The following is a 19,531-nucleotide window of genomic DNA, read 5'->3' as shown; positions in this document are numbered from 1 at the left end:
AGCAAACTTGCCGACCAAGCTATAGTAAATAGACGATTGTACTGTACGGTGCTACACGTGTACCTTCACAGACATACTGTGACCCTAGAAATTGATGTTTCCACATGTGCCAAACGGTTTTCAAATGTCCTCAAAATAAATTAAGCCCGCTGACTACACCCCAAAATTAATACAGTCCCCAGACCGGATGCCAACATTAGTTCAGGTGCCAGAATAATCTCGAAACTTGATTTAAAACCCCAAATTAAACCACAGCATAAGCAAGACCCAAAATTTAATCTGGACCCCAGACTCCAAAATTAATTTAGACCCCAAGCCAATCACCCGTCCAGAAAATTAAGAACCCCAGTGTACAGGTAAGTTCACATTATACACATACACAGCACTGCTGCGCCCATATTGTACACATACACAGCACCTCTGCACCCACATTATACACGTACACAGCACTGCTGTGCCCATTTTGTACACATACACAGCACTGCTGCACCCATATCGTACACATACACAGCACTGCTGCACCCATATTGTACACATACACAGCACTGCTGCACCCACATTGTACACATACACAGCACTGCTGCACACACATTATACATATTCACAGCACTGTTGCGCCCACATTGTACACATTCACAGCACTGCTACGCCCACATTGTACACATACACAGCACTGCTGTGCCCACATTGTACACATACACAGCTCTGCTGCACCCACATTGTACACATACACAGCACTGCTGCGCCCACATTGTACACATACACAGCACTGCTGTGCCCACATTGTACACATACACAGCTCTGCTGCACACATATTGTGCACATACACAGCCCTGCTGCGCCCACATTGTACACATACACAGCACTGCTGAAACCACATTGTACACATACACAGCACTGCTGCACCCACATTATACATATTCACAGCACTGTTGCGCCCACATTGTACACATTCACAGCACTGCTACGCCTACATTGTACACATACACAACACTGTTGCGCCCACATTGTACACATTCACAGCACTGCTACGCCTACATTGTACACATACACAGCACTGCTGTGCCCACATTCTACACATACACAGCACTACTGCACACACATTGTACACATACACAGCACTGCTGCGCCCACATTGTACACATACACAGCACTGCTTCATCCATATTGTACACATACACAGCACTGCTGCACCCACATTGCACACATACACAGCACTGCTGCATCCATATTGTACACATACACAGCACTGCTGCACCCACATTGTACATGTGCACAATTGCAGCGGGCATGATAAACACTGATTTTATTAACACTAAATCCCCCATACAAGTGTAGTAATACATGATCACCTCTAGCCGCTTCCTGGTCACATGGTTATGATATCACCTACGGTCCTACTGCTACTACTAGACGTTTGCTCTCTGCTGTTGTCCCTTCCTGTGTGTACAGAAGAGGACCTGCACCCCGGGCAGGAGTTGAAGGAGTGTTGGGGGAGATATGTGAGTGATCTCCAGTGTTATTTGCTGGAGGGGACTGATAGGGCAGGGAGAGTAGGATGTGTGGCCTCGGTATGTATCTCCTGATGATCAATCAGTGCACTGTCGGATCACTAAGGCAGCGGTCAGGGATCTCTGGATTTATCAGACCCCCCTGCCCCTGGACAATAAGGCAGAGACGCTCTTCAGATAGATTTTATCCTGCTGAAAACTGTGTCTTATAGCCAGAAAAATACATTCCGGTGCATACCTCTAAATAAATTTGCTACATGTTCGGCTGTCCAAAAGACAGTAAATGAAATCTACATCTGCTCTGAGCACGGATAGATTTGTGCTAAATTTTACACCATTTCCTGTATTTAAATACGATAAATTAGAATGGTAGCCTGGTAACCGGCAATATTCTAGCCATTTTTGAAAATAAAAGAGAAAAGGCTCAAAATATAGCAGAAATATGGTGCATGCCATAATTTGTGGCTTCGCTATGCCAAAATACTAATGCAAATCAAATGCTAACTTCTATTGTCTTTACTGCTGCACACAGGTTGCTGACGCTGACTCTTTAAGGTTACACTCACATATAGCTGACTTGCTGCAGATTTTGCCGTGGATTCTGGTGCGGATTTGCAGCAGATTTCACCACTTCAATTGGAATTCCATTAAAAAGGAAAAATCTACTGCAGATCTGCAACAAAATCTGTGACAAAATCTACAGCAAATCAGCTGAATGCACCCTAAGGCCTCTGTCACACGGGCGACAGTAATATCGCCGCGAGAAATCTGTGTCTGTATCTGTGTTCTGTGTAATATCTCTGCATTTTCTCAAGACGATATCACAATATTGTGTTTCACTACAAAGTTGCACGTGCTGCTACAAAGTTGCTCGACTTTGTAGTGCTTTTTTTGCCACCTTTTTTGGGGGGTGGGAGGGGGTGAGCTTGAAATATAAGCCCCACCCCAAAAATAAGCCCTAGCTGCAGTTTTTAAAAAAAGCGCAATGCATCACCTAAGAGGTGCTGTCCAGCTCCGCCACACTTCTTCTGAAGCTCTTGCTTGAAGTTTTTCCCCAACGCTTCCTGGTCGGGATTCAAAATTCCTACCTCCCAGAAGCGCTGGCTCTGATTGGTTTTCGAGTGCCACAGCTCAGACAATCAGAGCCAGCGCTCAATGAACTAAACACAGCCATTCAATGTTGTGATTGGTTCATCGAGCGCAGGCTCTGGTTGGGTGAGCCGTGCTCAAGAAGCGCTGGGGGAATACTACAAGCAAGTCTAATGGAGCTTCAGATGTGTGGGGGAGCTGACAGCGCCTCTTGGGTGATAGTTTATGTGGTTTTTTTACTGCAGCTAGGGCTTATTTTATGGACAAACAGTAGGACTTTCTGCTGTAAAAGTTGCATCGCACTGCACTCAAAATGCCATGTTTGAGTAGGCGGACTAACCTACTTAGCCCCAGGTGTTATTGATTTTCTGCATGAAATTGCGCAGTTCAGTGCGCGATTTGGTGCAGACAGGGGCCTTTGGTGAGCAATTGTGCAGCAAAATTAGAGCATCATCATGGGTTTTTGACGCTTGCGTGAAATATGTGTTTCAGTGGGTTCCACTCGCAGCATATTCTGCGCGCAGATTTTGTGTGCGCAAATGCGCTCACTGATACGCCTATGTGCGGCTGCTCTAATTGGGGAATAGTAAGGGACTTTGGTCGTTATCTGGTGGATCAGTAGATAACAGTCCATGAGCCCTGCAGTAGCCATTATTGCAGTAGTTTATCCCCTAAATATATATTTTGCGCTGATCCTCTGGTAATTTTACATCTGCTTCAACAATGTATATTGGAGTTTACAGTATTTCATGAATCTTTATTGTGTGTTTTTCAGATAATGATAAGGCTCTCATTGGATTTTTGGCATTTTTTATTACAATCACATGCCTGGCCCTGATCTTTGTCTTGTTTAAAATCTACAGACTGCAAAAGAAAGCTACCCGGTAATGTGGAAAACGGTTTTTATTATCATTGCATTGGTATGAAACACACACACACATGTTGTCGATATTATATACTTTAAAATCAGAGTTATAACTTAAAGGCTGTGGAAACTTTTGCATATGAAAAATAAATACACATATCTTAGTAAGTCCCTACTGAAAAAAAATGATGCAATTAGCCATTTTATTTGCATTGAGTTTTCCTTCTAATGCTTTTATAAATCCTCATACTTGGTTTGCAGGCTCTCCTACATTCAAGTTTTTGGTCGGGGTGGGGGAATTCCCACCAATGATAAGCTGGTCTCTCTCATGAACATGCACAAGCTCAGCTCCTCTTTCTGAGGCCGCCTGCACACGGGCGGAAATCCCGCGGCAGGATTATCCGCGAGATTTCCGCCACTGAAAGCCTGCATAGGAGTGCATTACAATACGCACTCCTATGCAGACGGCCGCGGTTTGGCCGCGCGAAATGTTGCGCGGCAAACAAACCGCAGCATGTCCTATTTCTGTGCGGGCCTCGCAGAGCCTCGCACAGAAACGTCACTCACCGGGCCGCCGGCTCCGGTCTGCGCATGCGCCGGCTGCCCGGCAGCCGGCACATGAAACAGCCGGGGCCGCCAGGCGCCGGTGAGTACGCGCTCGTCCCTGCAGGCGCTGGGGTCGAGTCCCGCAGCGAGAATTCTCGCCGCCGGATCCGACCCGCCCGTCTGCAGGCGGCCTGAGGCTGTGTAGCATAAACAAATACTACACAGCTATCTTTCCATCCACTCTGTGTAGCTACTGTTCCCATCCCCCTCACTGCTAATAAGAACAGAAAATTGCAAGGAAGCTGTTTAGACAATTTATGATATTTTGCTAATCAAGACTATTTGCAAAATTGTATTAATGAAGCAATACCGCTCTGGCATAGGACCAGAGTATCTGTAGAACAGGTGATCACACGACTGCCTTGGAATGTCTCTTACTCCACCTTTTTTACTTCAATTGGACATTACTGCAACAAACTCAGTCGTTTATAGACATTTATCTCCTCTCTGATGGCAGCAGGGTTTACTTTTTAAGGTAAGGCCCTAAACATTCGCATTGGCTTTTTTTCACTGGATCTATATCTAGCTCTCACACCTGTCCAAGACTGCATGCAAAACTTGGATAAGCATGATACCTAGAGCAGTCTGGACAATGTATAAGCAGAGAACTGAGGGTTGCTAGATACAGGACCAGACAGAAGAGAATGGACAACAAGAAAGGGCAGAACAGAACACCCTGAACCTCCCCAACTGGACCTAGATGTGGAACTGCTCAACACAGAAGAACACAAACCCAACACATGGCAAAACTATTGAACACCAGACCTGACCAGAATACAGAAAGTATAACCAGCACTTTGAGCCAAGAAGCTGGTTTACATACCATAAGGGAAGTTGCTGAATGGCTGACTAGTCTATCAATCATCACAGCCAGCTGCTAACATAATTAATAAGGTTACTGATTAGCTGACTGAGCTGTCAACCACCAGCTAGTACTTCAGCCAACAGGCGCACTACAGGAACTGAATCTAATGTACCAATGTCACCCCAGACCTGATCCTAAGGGCCAGAAGAAACCGGTGGCAGCAGTGAAATGATACTAGCAAACTCTCACTGGTACCTCAAATGTTGTCCTGGTTACCAATTGTCAGGGTTCAAGCCTGTTCACCTGATGGTGTCTCTTCCTAGTGAGCTATTCAGCCTACCGGACAGCTCCCCTGCTTACCTTTGCCCAGGTCCTTGCTTCTGCAACCTAGCTCCTGCAATCAAGCTGCTGCTTAGCTCCACCCCGCACTTATTGGACTTGTTATATAGACCTGTAAACCAGCTCCTCCATATACCTTCTCCCTCTAAAAAAGATTGCTCTCCATGTACTGACTACTGGCTAGTTTCCTGACTACGTCTCTGCTTAAATCTTCTGTACTGCATCACCATCTCTATGTATCAATCCCCGGCTTGCCTGACCACGTTGCCCGCCCTCTGCTGGCTATGGCCTGAGACTCCAATCTTGTGCCAGAATGTGACACCAATTCTCTCTGGGCGACTGTCACTCTCTCTTGATGTAGCTGCTTTAACTGATACTGTGGTGTAATCTTGTCAGATTCGCACATCAGTCACCAAATTTTCCTCTGTTATCTCTGAATGGTTGTAGCTCCAGGTAGCTCATGTTACGGTATACTGCCCTTGATACGCCAGCCCGGGTTGCCCTAAATTTCACCCACAACCCCTGTCCTTGCCTACTTGCCTCCACTCCTGGCTAACCCCAGGCGGGCAATTCGCTAGGGACTGAGAAGGGACTCTGGCGTACCTGATGGAAAGAGCAGAATAACGACAGAAAAGGCAGATGTAATAAACCAACACGAAAATACAAAGAAGACCTGAGGCAGATGGAATAACCTGGCAGAAATAGCAAACAAGCTGACAAGATCAGGAGACCGACAGAGGCAGGCTAGCTAGCTAACTGAGGGAAACCAATAACTGGCAGTGATTGTAAGTCACAGCCAGACTTATAAACAAAAGCCTCCGCCCAGGGGCGGAGAGAGGGAGAAGCCAACTCCCAACAGACAGCATAAAAAGGAAGCTAGTGCATAGCAGCTGCAATCACCGATGCACACCGCCGGCCAGGCACCCGCGCCCCCAGCAGCCGGACCACAAGCCACCATGCTGATTTTAACTTAGGACCCCTGCACTGCAAGGCAACATTGCCAACAACTGAGCCACCTTGCTCATTCTTAGTTTTGTTTTTTTTTCTGGATGAGGAGAAGAACAAGAAAAATAAATGCAAAGAGAACACAAACTCCATGCAGATGTTATCCATAGTCTGATATGAACCTAGAACCCCAGTGCTGCAGGACAACAGTGTTAGCCACTGAGCCACCAAGCTATTTCTTCCTTTCTCCTCCTACTACTTCCTTTTGTGGAGGAGAAGGAGAAGTAAAAAGAAGATCTTTATCTCCTCATTCACCTACTTTTTCTTTTCCTCTGTAGGAGGAAAAAGAAGAGGGAAGAACAACCATGGCGGCTTAGCGGATAGCACTGTTTCCTTGCAGTTCTGGGGTCTTAGGCTAAAATGTGCGCTTGCTGAGATTTGAACCAAGGACCCCAGCAATGAAGGCAACCGTGCTAACAAATGAGCCACATTCATTGAAGAAGCACAAACATGCTCCTAAGTGGAGTGGAACAACCTGCTATGGTGCGTAAGCACAAGATGCACTGTTGTTTGGGGCCCTTAAATACTTGTTTTAGGGGTTTTTGTGAACTTCTGGTTTGTTTCGAAGTAATTTGGCTTAAACCAAACTTTTTGATGAAATTTTGCGAACTGGCCAAACAGAACTTTTCAAAAATTTGCTCATCTTTAATGAGCACCATAAACTAAGTTATGGTGTCACAGGGCCAGGTCCCAAAGGATCAGGGAATGTACTTCTAAAACTCACCCAGCTTTCTGTTTCTGTAACTCCTGAGGTTGGTATGTGTACAGTGCATTGAAACAATGGGAGAGCAAGCGCACAGCCTACAGAGATGAAACCGCCACACTGTCAGCATGAGGCCTTTTGAGGTGGTAACACGGGAATGGGATTTCTGGTGCTCAAAGGTGATGACAGGTTCTCTTTAGAGCTAAAAAATGGTTGATGGGTCTGACAATCGGGAGGGTGGGGGTGGGGGTGGGGAAATTATCCTTGTAACGCTCTTGATCATGCTCAGTGTTTCAAGGGTTAAAAAAATGGCCGTGAAAAATGCGGCCATGTGACTAAAAACATAGATTTATGTTAACTTAATTTTATGATGCCCAAAATACAGACCAAATATGCCAGTCTGAAACCTGCCTTAGTGAGCTAACCAAGAGTAGCTCCAAAATACAGAAGAGGTGCCAATCTTTCATTTAGGCTGCTTTTAGGCAAGCATAATTTTGCTCTTTTATAGTAATACAGAGATAATGGAAATCTATAAGGCTAATCACATGGCCCTATTTTTTGACATTTTTCTTTTAAAATTGTGGCATGATCAGTTTGAACATAGTGAGGAACTGAAACACAAAGTACTGAATATCACAAAGCTACAGAACTTCAAAAAGTTTTTATACATCTCCTAGTTGTAGAACTGTGTTAACCAATATTCTTGTTATTGCAGTAATTTTGAAGATCACATTCCACTAACTCCAGGTAACGAGTTTTATCATTTAAAACTATTTAAAGGTGAATGCCACCCGTTATGTAGCTGGTTTTATAACCAAAAACTGTGCTGAGTTCTCACTCACAGAATTACAGGTTGCCGGTATATATTAACCCCTTCCAATCCACTGTCTGACGTCTTCCTACATTCCGATTGAAGCTTGTACAGCTCCAATGTCAGAAGACGTCCGACAGGGTATTCTTATCGTCTATTGCCAGCCATTCTGCTGACGGAGCCTCTCTGGTGCACAAACACTGGCTTTAGCCAGCAGATGGCACTGTTGTATAACAGCAAAAATTCCTAAATTGGATTGGAAAGGTAATTACTCTGCATATGTACAGTGTCTATTACATGCCCATAGAGAACAGTAGGGCTCTATCGCACATAACACGCGGTAAGGTCTCCTGCACATGGGCGATTTTGTGTGCGCAAAATTGCTTGCGCAGACCACAGACAATAGGACCCATTAATTGAATGGGTTCCCTCATATTCAGTGTTTTTGCTCCCAAATTTATGTCGCGCAAAACAATACATTTTGGCACCCGAGGCTCAATATGAGTCTATGGGGGTGCGCAAATGTGCACCCTGTCTGCACAAAGCTGTGTGCGTAACTGTGCAAATTTGCTGTGATAATTGCTAACACTAATTAGGCTGCTGAGCCAGTTCAAAACCGTTAAGGGTGTATCCAACGACTATGTGAACGGGTCCAGCAGCGCAAAAATGTACAGTGAAATGCACAGGCACATGCAAGAAAGCATGTGATAGCGCTCCATTCAGAGTGCAATCATGTCATGCTCTCGCGAGTGTACCTTCACATACATGTGCAGGAGCCGTAAAATAAAACATGCTGCGTTCTTTTTTTACGTGCGTATTATACGCAATATGTATATATATACACAAGGGTGAATGGATCAATGAAAATCGTTGAATCCACCTATTGCGTATTACACGTGTAATACACTATTACATTATGTGAGTGCCCTTTAAAGAAAAATAATTGCTCATAGTTGAATAGATCTTTTTCATCTTTTAGAAGACGATGAGAGGCAGCTTCTGAACATTGAGCCCATCCCCGTGGATCAGCTCCTTGAGACGTACAAAAGAAAAAATGCAGACGAAGGGCGTCTGTTCCTTGATGAATTCCAGGTACATTGCATTGATTGTTTTAGATATGTGAAAATATTTTTATTTCCTTTTACAGTGAGTTAGAGGACATGTATATTGGGGTATAAAATAATGCGAGGGCCTAACCACACTGGCGTATCATGTGATCGGTGAGAGGAGATGAAACTTTTTACCGAAGGCCTCAGAACCCCTGACACCATACTCCTCCGTGGACTTTCCTAGCTTCTGCACATGCGACCGATGGCAAAATGCCAGACACATTCGCAGGAGCTGGGGAGCCCTGGAAATGTAGAATCTCCTTGCTCCTGGCTACCAACGGTGACCAGTGGCCTCGTTGAGCGGTCCCCAGTCACGTGATAAAAACATAGCCATCTACAATTAGGGCGGTCTCATACCACCAGATAGGAATTGCGGATTCCACATGCGTCTGATCCACGGTAATACGTGGATCAATAAAATGCACAGATTACACAATTCTACCCACATTAGCCGGTTGGAATTATCTAATCCACTCGCAGAAAACGGAACGCAGCAGGTTCTATTTTACTGCAGATATGCATGACCTAGAGCAGGATTTTCTTTATAATTGGGCAGAAAGATTAATGCGCTGACTGCCAGGTTATTATGGCAGCAGTCTGGGGGGACCTGACATGGCAGAGCATCCCTAGCTGTGGACTATAAGAAGCACACACTTTTTAACAAGCTTTTTCCTTAGGCCACTTTCACCCAGGCAGTAAACGCTGCGAAATTTCCGCTAGCGGACTTACTTTGGAAATTCTGCACAATTTGCAGTACAAGCCATGTGGAGGGGATTTACAAACGCTGTGGATTCTAAGTCCGTCGTATATCTATTTACAGCATGTTGTGAAATGTTGCTGTGGAATTCAAACTTTAAAAAAAGGTTGAATTCTGCAGCTTTTCCGTAAGTAAATGGCAACCGAAGCCGCACAATTAAGTATGGATTCGGCCACCATGGATTTGCTGTTGCAGAATTCCATTGCCTGCAGCGATTCCGTCCCATGTGAAGGTACCCTCATAGTCCAAAAAGCAGTGTTTGCACAAATGGATGATATATCCACCTCGAAAGCGAGAAGAAACCAAAATTTTAATTGACATTTTCTTTTATTTTCAGAGCATTCCTCGGGTATTTAGTAAATTCTCGATCAAAGAAGCCAGAAAACCCTACAACCAATCTAAAAACCGCTACATTGATATTTTACCTTGTAAGTACATTTCATTTATTTTTTTAAATCTAGTATTAAAGTAGTCTATTTTGAATGTTATGGAACTGACTGATCACTAATTGATTTTACAGATGATGATAACAGAGTGACCTTATCTGAGATACATGGAGAGCCAGGATCAGACTATATCAATGCCAGCTACATTAATGTAAGTGTTAAGGCGTGTGCAAAATTAAAGGGGTTTTCTTGTACTAAATTATTAATGATGACGTATTGATGGGGGATAAGCTGCGTGGGACCCTAATGATCAGTTGTGGATGGAGGATGACAGCTCCGCTCACCTTGAGTTAGTTATGCAGTTCCCATTGAAATTTATTGCAGTGCCTACATTACCAAAGAGGGCTGATACAATGTGAATGGAGCTGTTAGCTTCCAAATTTGTCAACACTGACAGCTGATTGATGGGGTCTTGAGAGGCTGACCCCTGCCAATTATTGGTGACCTACCCCCCTTTAAATTCAGTGTAACTTAACCCTCTATGATTCACTTAGAAGCCCTCCAGTTCTCCTGCTATCCATTTTAAACCTTGGGCCAATTCTTTAAACTAATAAAAGACATTGATGTCTTCCATCCTTGTCATCCATAGAGGTCAATAGTTTTCACATGTCAATTATTACACAGCCCATGTGCTGCAGCGGCGCTGTATATACTCGTAGTTGCTGAATAGCATAATGTGCTCTTAGGTATCTGTGAAATGAATATCATCTTTCATACAGTAGTTTTGGTACTTTACCAGCTGTAAGCCATGCTACCTGACCGTATACTGCTCATATGTCATTGGCTTCATTGTTTTATGCAGGGATTTAAAGAACCAAGAAAATACATCGCTGCCCAAGGTAATCTCCCTCCCAATAGAGACGTCCTCATCACTGTGTGCAGAAAATACTTTAACTTTTCCATATATTTAATTGTTGAAAATGTACAGGTCCCAAGGAGGAAACTACGAATGACTTCTGGAAGATGATCTGGGAGCAGAAGTCAACAATCATTGTGATGGTCACTCGCTGCGAGGAAGGGAACCGTGTAAGTAGGAAATAATCATGAAAAAGAAGATTTCGTTTTTTTTGTCAAATCTATTCAAGGGCGCTTTCACACGGGCGACAAAATCATGCAATTTTCTTGACAGTGATTCATGCAATGATTCGACAGCACTACGAATCGCTTGTATGTGAAGCCCATGCTTTCCGATGGGTTCCTTCACATTAGTGATGTTTTGTAGGCTGCTACATTGCAAGAAAAAAAATCATGGCATGCTCTGTGCAGCCGCGATTTGTGATGTTTTGTAACCCATGTTTCCCTATGGAGCCTTCCTTTCTGTTGCATTGTACGAAAGGACGGTTTTCATGCGATGCAACTTTGACATTAGGAAATCCTACTGTTTGTCCCTAAAATAAGCCCTAGCTGCATTTAAAAAAAATAAATAAATAAAACAATGCATCACTTAACAGGCACTGTCCGCTCCACCGCACTTCTCCTCCCGAAGCTCTGGCACACTTGTCTGCACTCTTCAGCCAGTGCTTCCTAGTGAGGGGGTTCAAAAATCCCGCCTCCAGGAAGCGCTGGTTCTGATTGGTTCTCGAGCTCCTTGGCTCAGACAATCACTGCAGCGCTCAATGAACCAATCACAGCCATTCATTGAATGACATCATTGAACGGTTGTGATTTGGTTCATTGAATGCCGGTTTTAATTGACTGAGGTGGCACTCATGAACCAATCAGAGCAATCACTTCCTGGAGGTGGGGTATTCAAGCCATTTCACCAGCAAGAGATGCTCTGTCAGCATTGAGGACTACACGAAAGCCTGCCCGAAGTGCCAGAGGCCAGCGGGAGTGACCTGGATGGCAACTGCTAGGTGAGTATAAGGGACCCCCGAAAATAAGATCCCGTGCCTCTTTTGGGGCAAAAATTAACATAGACCGGGTCTCATTTTCGGGGAAACATGGTAGTCAATGTAGTCTGAATGGCACTGTTCGGTTCCGTCCCCAGACAGAACCATTGGGCCACAGGGATTGCCCTTTTCTGCTCCCCGAATGGAGCAGGAAATCAGAATCCCCAGCGCAGGTGTGAAAGTGCCCTTATGCATTTTGTAAGATGTATTTTTATCTAGAAGAATAATCTGCACCCCATACTATAATATTGTAAATGGGCTGATGGTCATATAAGGCTTATTGTGACTTTCAGAACAAGTGTGCTCACTACTGGCCATTAACTGAAGATGAAACAGGGCAATATGGTGACATCACTGTCAAGCTCACGCATGAGAAGTTCTTTCCTGATTACATCACTCGCAAACTGCACGTCACTAATGTAAGTTACAATACTTTATCTTCTTCTGCTCACACTTGAACAGCATTCATGGAGATTTAACGTGCAGGTGATGGGATGGCACAGAAATAATGGCAGGTGGACATAGAGCCCAATTTCAAGCAAAACGTAAAACCTTACTCAGTTCTCTGGTCAACAAAATTTGGTGGCTTCATCACACATATTTACACGTGTTCATACACTTAATGGTTACAGTCTCCTAATATGTGGGGGCATACACTAGGGCAGGGGTTCCCAAACGTTTGGAAGGCGTGATTCACTTTTAGGTGAGACTTTATATTGCGACCCTCCGCTGCTGTTCTTCACCGCATTAGGAAAATAAAATTCCCGGTAAAATCGAAACAATGATACATGTAAACAAGACCAGTGGATCACATCCAAAGAAGGACCAGAGAAACAATGCAACTAAATACTCCAAACAAGGTTTTTAATAAGGTATCCATCTTTAACAACATGCTTATCGCTCGTACTAGTTGTTTGATATGTTTATTGCATACGTTGCTCAACCGTATGGCACACAGACTAGAAATGATGTGTCATGGCTTATATATAGCTGGATTGTCTCCAGAAGACTCCAGTGCCATCTAGCTACAAATAATGCGCAGTCCCAAACATGCTGCAATGTCCAGAAAATAAAGGTAGACATATTGGGCTACTGGTGGTTGAAATATTTACCTAGGCCGTATGTCATATAATTAGCCAATACTGGTTAATGAGTAACCCAATTTATTTGCCGTTATGTTCTGTACTTTTCAGCATAGAGTGTATGCTGTTCGTAGCTAGATGGCACCGGAGTCTTCTGAAAGTAATTCAACTATAAATATTCATCAAAGCGCAATGACACATCATTTCCTCAAATGTATGTTTTTGGTTTTATTTTGTTAATCCTCTCATGACCCTCACAGCTCTTTACACAACCCTCAGGGGAATGCAACCAACATTTTGGGGACAACTGCACTACAGGATTACATACAGCCATAAAGTTCTGTGGCCACCTTGTAGAAGAGGGTCTCCTTCCCCTCCCATGGTTTCTGTCCTGTGGCCACCTCTGCAGTGGGCTTCCATGTTTTTTACCAGAATACCCATGCATCTATGTTTTATGGGGGACAAAATGTTGTAGGTGAAGCATGATGTTATGAGTTCTGGGGTAAATCAGGGTTCCCCAACTCCAGTCCTCAGGGATGGAGTTTTCAGGATTTCCTCAGTGTTACATGGGTGATGTAATTATTGTCAGTGCCTCAGACATTGCCACAGGTGTTCTTACTATAGGATATCCTGAAAACATGACCTGTTGGTGGTCCCTGAGGACTGGAGTTTGGGACTCATGGGGTAAATGACAGGATTGAGATGCCAGAGTGATTCTCTTCAGGAGAATACATAAAAATGAGGAAGTCCATTTGAAAAAATTAAAATGGTCCGCTATTCTGGCACAGGTTAACTCTACCACCCTGCTAATCACCTTTAAAAGGAGGACTCTGTGCTTGTTCCCACCTCCCTTCTCCTTTCCATGATCCTTGCATTACTTTCTCCTGTCACTGAAGCCAAACATGTAGGGAGTGTCAAGGTAGAATACCTGCAGTACCTATTAAAATATGGGATTCAGACAACCTTGGCTTAGCTTCTTCTCGCAAGGGCTGCCTCTACGGTAAAAATGTAGGGTGCCGGAGGGCCAGGCGTATCAGGCTGGAGATTCCAAAGCTAAAAGGAATCAACCTCCAGAAGATTACCCCAAACATCCTTCTGACTAGAGGAGACCAAGCCTTCATTCCCTGGATCTGGCCACACTGGCTCTGTAAGTGGTTGGGTCTTAAAATGGGCTCTCCTGCGAAGTACCGCCTGCAGAGTACAGGGCTTAGTCATGGATTCTTTTGAAGCCACTCTTGCACTAACAACAACGTCTTTATTCATAACACAACGGTGAACTGGGAAAATGTTTCTTACTGCGGGAACAGGTGTTTAAGCTGTTGAGTCTCTTTCTGTATTAACCGGGTGTATCATTTCTTCCCCTTAAGAGTGGGTGCAGAGTCTCTCTCCTGTAGGAACAGGTATAAATCCTCTTCTGATTAGACGGGGGCACAGTCCATTCCATGCAAGTGGTTATAAAAGTCTTTTATCTCTAGCCAAGGTGTGCATAACATGAAAGAAAGTCCTGGAAGTGGAGCTTACCTCAATTTATTATTGCATTAACTTAGGATATACTAAAAATGTCTCAGATGGGAATACCCATCATGGCCATTGGAAGTGGTTCAATATGGCAATGTGGTCCTCAAACTAGAAAAAGTTGTGCACCCCTGCTGTAGACAGTTAGAGGAGCTGCCTTGACTGACCAAGTGCCAATATAAACAGCAGGTTCTTTCTCTGAGCTCTTTTTACTCCAGGGGAAGAGTTCAGGTCCGTAGGACCAATCACAGCCATGTTGCTATGCTAGAGAAGCTCCTAATCCTGCCCCTCTTACTCTCCAAATCTCTTTTCTCTGCCAGTACCTGAGACAGCTCCTCCATATTCGCTCCCTCTCAAAGAAACCCCAACCCATAGATACCATAACAGTTTCCCCTTACATAAATTCCATTGGTTCTTTGGTTTCACCAAGTTAAGTTTTTATACCTCCTAGAACTAGTCATGAGATTTTTGACACAACCATAAAGATTTTGATGGGGTCTGCTTACAATCTCATGTGGACGGCCAACCTTCCCCTGACATTTCAGATATGTAACATGACATACATTTGGAAATTATACAGTAAATAACCACAAATTCTGATATTCCAGCTGTCTTCTTTCTTACCATACTGTACTTCTCACATGTATCTGATTTCAAGCAATAACAATTTGATGATGTAATTTATTATCATATGTATACTTACCAATATATAGATAGGTCACATATGCCAATGATGATTACAAATGCTTTTCATCCATGATATAGCGGCGTGAAAAATCAGAGCGTGACATCACTCACATCCAGTTCACTGTCTGGCCAGATCATGGTGTACCAGATGATCCCAATCTCTTGCTGAAATTACGTCGGAGGGTCAATGCTTTAAGCAATTTCTTCAGTGGTCCAATAATTGTTCATTGCAGGTAATTCTGGTTCTTTTTACCTTCTAGGCAAAGTAGTAGAACCTGAAGAGTTTAATGCTGCTGATGTTTTTAGTACAGACACAATTACCCAATCTGAATAACATTGTAGGTAGCATCATTATTTAGTTATGGGTTTCAGCCTCGGTATATAAACATAAATGACCCTATTGGAAAGAAAAGAATTACATAGAAATACACAAATCACACGTTTTCTATGATTCCTCATACACACAGTGGAGCTGCAGAGGACTTGACATATTATGACTCTGTGAAAGTATTGAACCATATTTTATCCAGTAGGGTCGTGTGCATAGTTTTTGTGCCATGTGCATAGCAAGAAGTTCGTGTGCAAAGATAAGCATTGTAGATTAAGTTTTACTAACAGGGTCTCAGACGCTGGGCATGCAGCTTTGTCATAATTAACCTTTGTGATGTTTTACTAAGAGAGAAGTATTACACATGCTGTAGACTTTGAATTGTTTACTTTGTGGGAGATGCCACACTATATAACCTCTTGTATTGGAACTATAAAACTGAACAGCTTGAGTGTTTCTCATTGTTTTCTTCTCTGATGCACCGAATAATAATTATGCATAACTGATTGATGAGGCTACGATACCCCTTGAGCATTACCTAAATTAAGTGATTACTTTAACAACTCTGTATAACTTTCAAGCTTTGCTGAGCCTTAATATGTGTAGTAACTTCAAATAATAAATTTTAAACACCAAAAAAGCAACTATCTTATTTTTTTGCTATAAATTGCTAAATCTATCATGAATATTTACGATGTGACATCTAAAACCTTTTGTTTTCAGTGCTGGTGTTGGGCGTACAGGAACATATATAAGCATTGATGCCATGTTGGAAGGTCTGGAGGCAGAGAACAGGGTGGATGTATATGGCTATGTGGTGCAGTTGAGACGCCAACGCTGCTTGATGGTTCAAGTGGAGGTGAATGTAGAAGCAAACGTGATGCTGCTTTTATTTAATCAATGTGTTTTAGAATATTCCATTACAATTTGCCATCATACATGTTTTACAGTAAATGCTTATATAATATGCTTTTGGTTTACATTCAGTCCCAGTACATCTTTATACACAAGTCTTTGGTGGAATACAATCAGTTTGGCGAGACAGAAATCAGTATAACTGAGTTGCCACATTTTCTCAACAACATGAAGAAAAATGACCTTCCCTCCGAACCGTCTCAGCTGAGCTGTGAATTTCAGGTAAGGAGAAAGGAAAAGCTTAAAGTGGTTGTCTGGTCAAGAAAACTCATTTTGAAATATCCTATCAGGGGCATAGCTCATGGCCCATGGACCCGGGTGCAAAAAGTTCAGCTTGGGCCCCCATACCTACTGCTCTTCTTGGCTGCTGGCCGTGGTCTGCCGAAACATTCTGTTGCATCATTGGGTCTCTAAAGCCCTTAGTGACGCGGCCTAGTCTGGACTTAAGGATGAGACAATTTGGGGGGGATTTTCATCTCCACTTTTGAAATAGTGATAACATTTATATTTTCCTGTTGATTTGGTCATACAAGGCCTTTTTTTTTGCATTGCAAGATGTAGTTTTTGTCATGTTTTGGGGTTTAGCTGTGTCCTATTACGGCATTTTCAGTTAACAGAGGAAGGGTTCTTTATTCAGGACCTCCATCAAAACAAAACAGGATAGCTACAGAGTGTGTCTCTCTCTGGAGGACTCTATGAACCCATGCAGTTGATGGAGAGCCCATTTACATCAGTTGGCACCATTTAATGCTTCCTATTTCAGAGCAGGGATGCATTTGTGTATGCATTGCATATGGACAGCATTGCACACACTGCCTATACCAATGCATACCAAGGTAAAAATGCAGATGGAAAACAACAATATTCTGTGATTGAAAAAAAACAAAACATTTTTTATGGAACAGGCTGACTAATGCCCAAGGATGCCATTTGCCATCAAAAAAAAATTCAATTGTTTTCAATGGAAATATCTCTTTATGATCTTCTGTAAAAAAAACAATGGAACGGATGCTAATGTGTTCTAGTGTGAACCGAACCTTACATCTTATGAAACCACCATGAGTTGTGTCACATGATAAGCTTTCTTAAAAACTTGATGAAAAAATAATTATGAAATTACATTTTTAGAGATTACCTTCATATAAAAACTGGAGGCCACAGACGGCAGGAAACCAAGCGGATAACAAAGCCAAGAACCGCAGCTCCTCAGTGTTTCCATGTAAGAGATCATATGTAATTTTATACAGACACGTCTACATATACAAGTCCACATGTCATATATGTTATGCTATTACTTATAAGATAGACAAGATTTATAAATATTGTAAACTTGCATATATACATAGCATACCCAGATACTAAATTGCATATTATGTTGAGTCCCAGATGAAGGGCTCATACACATTGCAGAACTGTGCAGAAAGCCTGTATAGAAGTGCACAAAGTCTTCCTAGTACGGCTCCCCACAGCCTCTATGTCCGGTCACAGAGACCCTGTATGGATAGAGGTATTATCTCCTGGCAGCATTGCAGTAAACCTATGTATGCCTCCATATGGAATCAGAGTAGCGGCATGCTCCGTTAGTATCGCTTCCAGGGCAGAATACCTCTGTAATACAGAGGTGTACAGAGCCAACGATAGTGCCCGGGGCTCTGAACTTTGGAGTGTCACATGAGCAGTTTGTGCACGTTTTGCTAAACACGCATTCTAACAAGCATGTTTTGCGTGCACATTTTGTGCACGGGTAAAAAAAATAGGTCCTGCTCTATTTTTCTGCATTTTGCGTAGTGAAACTGCCATAGAAATCTATGGCAGGTGCGCAAATACGTAAGAGGAAGGATGTGCAACTGCTCAAAATGCAAAAAGAACACAGCTGGCCCTTATTAGGCTTAAATAGCCATTAAATTCCACGAAATGGGTGTGTCACGTGCGGATGTGAAATGGCCCTGCATGCGCAAAAATCACAATAATATGCACAGACAGATGCGCAAATCCCTGATTGTAGCCCTTTCCAAACCTCATTCATGCGCAAATATGTTGACTGCAGCGAGCGTATTTGCGCAAGCGCATGTGGCGCCACCCTAAGGGCCCCTTTAGTTTGGTGTGTTTTTGCTTTTTTTTGTGCGCAAGAGAACGTCACCCACAAACCATGTAGTATAAAACCCGTTGGTGCATTCTCACTTTTTTTGCGCCTGCGAAAAAACTAGAACCTGATCTATTTTGTGCGTTTTTGCGCACCAAAGAGCCATATAAAAGTCCATTTGAAGGCGCACAATCATCTGCACATGTGAGTATGCACCACACGCTGTGCATACCCACGTTAATCAACACTTCGTTAGGATAATTAGTTATTTAAATAAGTGGTGAGGTGATTCCCCCGCCTGTGTGAATAAGCGATGCCTGAGCATGTACACACAGTTTGTGCCCATGCGCACACAAAAAAACACTTGTTCTCTGCACAAAGAAATTGCGCAGGTGCGAGTATATTGTGAAACACGCTTATATGAAGAAGCCCTAAGTCTCATGTATGTTGTTATAAAGGCTCCATGTTCATCAGACCTACCACACACATGGATGCCATTAGTCTGCACTTGGTGGCTCTGTAGTCACACGTTGCCCGGGTGGCTGGGAAGTAATTCATTACACTGAGAATCAGCAAAACTGGATGTTTGGGTTTGTAAGGCAAATCATTAAACAATATACTTAAAATAATTAAACAATACTGAAAAAATCTAGGCTTTTACTTGACTACATAAAGGTAATATATTTTTTAATTTCCAGATGAATTTAACCGCGTCCATGTCAAGGTGAATGATGAGCCAGAAAGAGAACATACCGAGGACTCGGAGATGTCTTCAGATGAGGACAGTGACTCTGAGGAATCCGTCTACATCAATGCATCCTACATGATAGTATGTTGTCTTGTATTCAGATTTGTGTTACTCCAATATACCTGAATGATCAGCAATATACTGGTGATACTGGCAAAACAGCCAATAAGTAAGCATTGCTCCATACGAATGCCTTTATCTGCTGAGCGCAGGGCATTTGTATGAGGGTAAGTTG

General features: G+C 43.1%; 1 protein-coding gene across 1 annotated transcript in view; it reads left to right on the top strand.

Moving 5' to 3' along the window:
• Nucleotides 1-19,531, top strand: part of PTPRC (protein tyrosine phosphatase receptor type C) — a 159,989-nt gene that overhangs the window by 129,168 nt on the left and 11,290 nt on the right. Inside the window, exons 16-28 of the mRNA XM_066597175.1 lie at nucleotides 3,376-3,484; nucleotides 7,639-7,670; nucleotides 8,714-8,826; nucleotides 9,938-10,028; nucleotides 10,121-10,197; nucleotides 10,849-10,885; nucleotides 10,975-11,072; nucleotides 12,232-12,357; nucleotides 15,301-15,455; nucleotides 16,274-16,409; nucleotides 16,538-16,687; nucleotides 17,594-17,684; nucleotides 19,247-19,377. Coding sequence (XP_066453272.1) covers nucleotides 3,376-3,484; nucleotides 7,639-7,670; nucleotides 8,714-8,826; nucleotides 9,938-10,028; nucleotides 10,121-10,197; nucleotides 10,849-10,885; nucleotides 10,975-11,072; nucleotides 12,232-12,357; nucleotides 15,301-15,455; nucleotides 16,274-16,409; nucleotides 16,538-16,687; nucleotides 17,594-17,684; nucleotides 19,247-19,377 — 1,346 coding nt within the window. The remainder of the gene's footprint in view (nucleotides 1-3,375; nucleotides 3,485-7,638; nucleotides 7,671-8,713; nucleotides 8,827-9,937; nucleotides 10,029-10,120; nucleotides 10,198-10,848; nucleotides 10,886-10,974; nucleotides 11,073-12,231; nucleotides 12,358-15,300; nucleotides 15,456-16,273; nucleotides 16,410-16,537; nucleotides 16,688-17,593; nucleotides 17,685-19,246; nucleotides 19,378-19,531) is intronic.

Source organism: Eleutherodactylus coqui, chromosome 3, assembly GCF_035609145.1.
Source record: "Eleutherodactylus coqui strain aEleCoq1 chromosome 3, aEleCoq1.hap1, whole genome shotgun sequence".
Lineage (NCBI taxonomy): Eukaryota > Metazoa > Chordata > Amphibia > Anura > Eleutherodactylidae > Eleutherodactylus > Eleutherodactylus coqui.
Note: the sequence above shows the minus strand (reverse complement) of the source record. Positions and strands in the feature narration are given on the sequence as shown.